A 2,261-nucleotide genomic window follows, 5' to 3' on the forward strand; every position below is an offset into this window, starting at 1 on the left:
CCACAAAAAGGAGGCAGAAAATCCTTAATTAGTACTGTCATATTTAAAGTGATGAAGAGGTAATAAAGCAGCTGTAACGTCTGAAACACATTAAACAATCCATTCGGGCACAGAAACCTCTTCACTATGTTGCCCGGGCAGGCCTTGAATTCATGGGTTCAAGTGATTTTCCTACTTCAACATCCTCAGTAGGTGGGACTTTGTATATATGTTTCTTTCCTCCCCCCACCCCACATTTATCATATTTGGACTATCATAAATATAGATGTTACAACCCCCCAATTCCAACATCATTTCCAAATGAAAAATAAACAATTCCTTGTCTAACCAATACTGGGTCAGTCTCAAGGCTGGGATCTTTGAGACAAGAGTCTTGAGTTACTGTTTAACAACTTTTATTACCTGCCTGTAACATTCCCCAGGGTTACAGAGCTGGGGATGACTGAGCCTCATACTGAATGAAGCACACACTGCAGTAATAACTGAATCAATATAAGAGAAGCATTTGGAATCATTAAGGCTAAGCAACTAGTAATGATTATCCAAGCCAGATGTCCAAATTGCTAATGCTCAGACCTTTGGGATGACAATTAGGAGGACAGGGAAACCAGAACACCATACCCCTGGGGCCATAGATCTTCCTTTCCCATTGAACCTTCCCTCCCCTTCAGTCCATTTTATCCGACAATTGTGTCTCCCTAATAGCCTGCAGAAGAGAGAGAGAAGGAAAAGATGTCTGAAGTCTCTTCATGTTCTTTGTCTCTGTCCCCAAGGCAACAGAAAGCCGGAGCTGCTGCAGCCAGCCTGGCAGTGATGGCTAACCCGGTTAGCTGTGCAGAGTGAGCAGTCCTTGGCAGTCCTGGAGCAGCTGCCAGTTAGACGGCCCAGAGTTCTGCTAGACTTCATTGCCTCGATTCAATGCCAAGTGTTGGACGTGCTGGATTCTGTTCCCAGAAGGCTGGAGCATGGTGTTGGGGCTGGCTGAAGACAAGAGAGCAGAGGCAATTTAATTCAGTTGCATGTGCGGGATAGGGGTGCTGGCATGGAAGGGAGGGGAGAGAGAAAGGGGTCAGGTGTGAGTAAGGCGATGCATCTCCTCCCAGGACCTTGCCTTGAAGGTGTTCTGACCTCTCATCATCATCTGGGCCCCGGGTAAAGCAAGCTCAGAAATCAGGACAGTGAAAGAGCAGGAGCCAGGCACAGGGATAAGCAAAATGAGGAGGGCAGTGGATCTAGACCCGCTCATCGCCCTGGGCTATCACAGGCAGCGCCCCTGGTGCGAGCTGGCGGCCGCCCTCAGCCAGCAAGCCCTGACCATTCTCCGGGTCTGCGGAGGCGGCGGGGACCCATTCCTGCTCAGCAACGCAGGCCAGGGGTGGCTCATCCTTGGCCTCGACGAGCTTGCGGGAGCGGGTGTAGGCCAGGATGAGGCCTCCGGCTAGGCAGGCATAGAAGATCATGATGAGCAGGATGTAGAGATAAGCATCGTTGCCCTTGGCGCTGGTCACCTCGCGGCCCACAAAGGGGTCAGGCACGATCCCCATGCCCATACTCGGGCCCGGGCCGACACCCAGGCCGCTGGCGTTGCCCCGATGGTGCAGCTCCAGCAGCAGGCGGTTCAAGAGGGTTTGCAGCCGTTGGCTCTCGCTGCAGTTCATGGCTGTTGGAGAGTGACACGGAGGCTCCAGGACGCCGTTGACCCTTCCCCCGAGGCGAGGGGAAGCAAGCGAGCAAGGGAACAGGCAGAGCAAGCAGGGAGCAGAGACCTCGACAGTGAGGTGGCACCCAGCTCCCCTGCCGAACGACCGGCGCGCAGTGGCTGGGGGCGCGGGCAGGAGCCTCCTTATCCCCCTCATCCCCGCTCCTCCTCCCCTTCCCCACCACGCCCCCTCCAGTCCGCTGCCGCCTCTTTCCAGGCTCAGACTGTCTCGCCACTTAGGGGAAAGGGGACAGCTGGTAGGGGGAGGAGAAGGGGGATAAGGGACGGGGTGAGCCCGGAGGAGGGGCGGAGGGGTGGGGGCTCGGAATGTGCAAGGCCCCAGGCAGCAGAGGTTGGCAAGGCGGCATGCTGGGGCCAAGCCTGGACCCTGGGCTGCGGAAGAGAATTCCTTCCAAGTTCTAGTCACCAGCCCTGCAGGCCTGGCTTTGGCCCAGGTACAGCAGCCGCCTGCCTCCCCCAAGGCAGGACCTGCCCTGGAGTGCCCAAGCAAGACTTCAGAAGTCTTCCAACCGCTCTAACTGGATTGTCGCAGCTGAGATCC

The 2,261-nt window shown here is 55.5% G+C and overlaps 1 protein-coding gene across 1 annotated transcript; it reads right to left on the reverse strand.

Moving 5' to 3' along the window:
- Positions 1 to 443: 443 nt before the first annotated feature.
- On the reverse strand, positions 444 to 1,795 carry Kcne5 (potassium voltage-gated channel subfamily E regulatory subunit 5). Its single transcript, XM_075957493.1, has one exon. It carries the CDS (start codon positions 1,656 to 1,658, stop codon positions 1,233 to 1,235), a length of 426 nt encoding a protein of 141 aa, XP_075813608.1. The 5' UTR covers positions 1,659 to 1,795; the 3' UTR covers positions 444 to 1,232.
- Positions 1,796 to 2,261: the final 466 nt, after the last annotated feature.

The sequence above is a fragment of the Microtus pennsylvanicus genome, chromosome X, assembly GCF_037038515.1.
Source record: "Microtus pennsylvanicus isolate mMicPen1 chromosome X, mMicPen1.hap1, whole genome shotgun sequence".
Lineage (NCBI taxonomy): Eukaryota > Metazoa > Chordata > Mammalia > Rodentia > Cricetidae > Microtus > Microtus pennsylvanicus.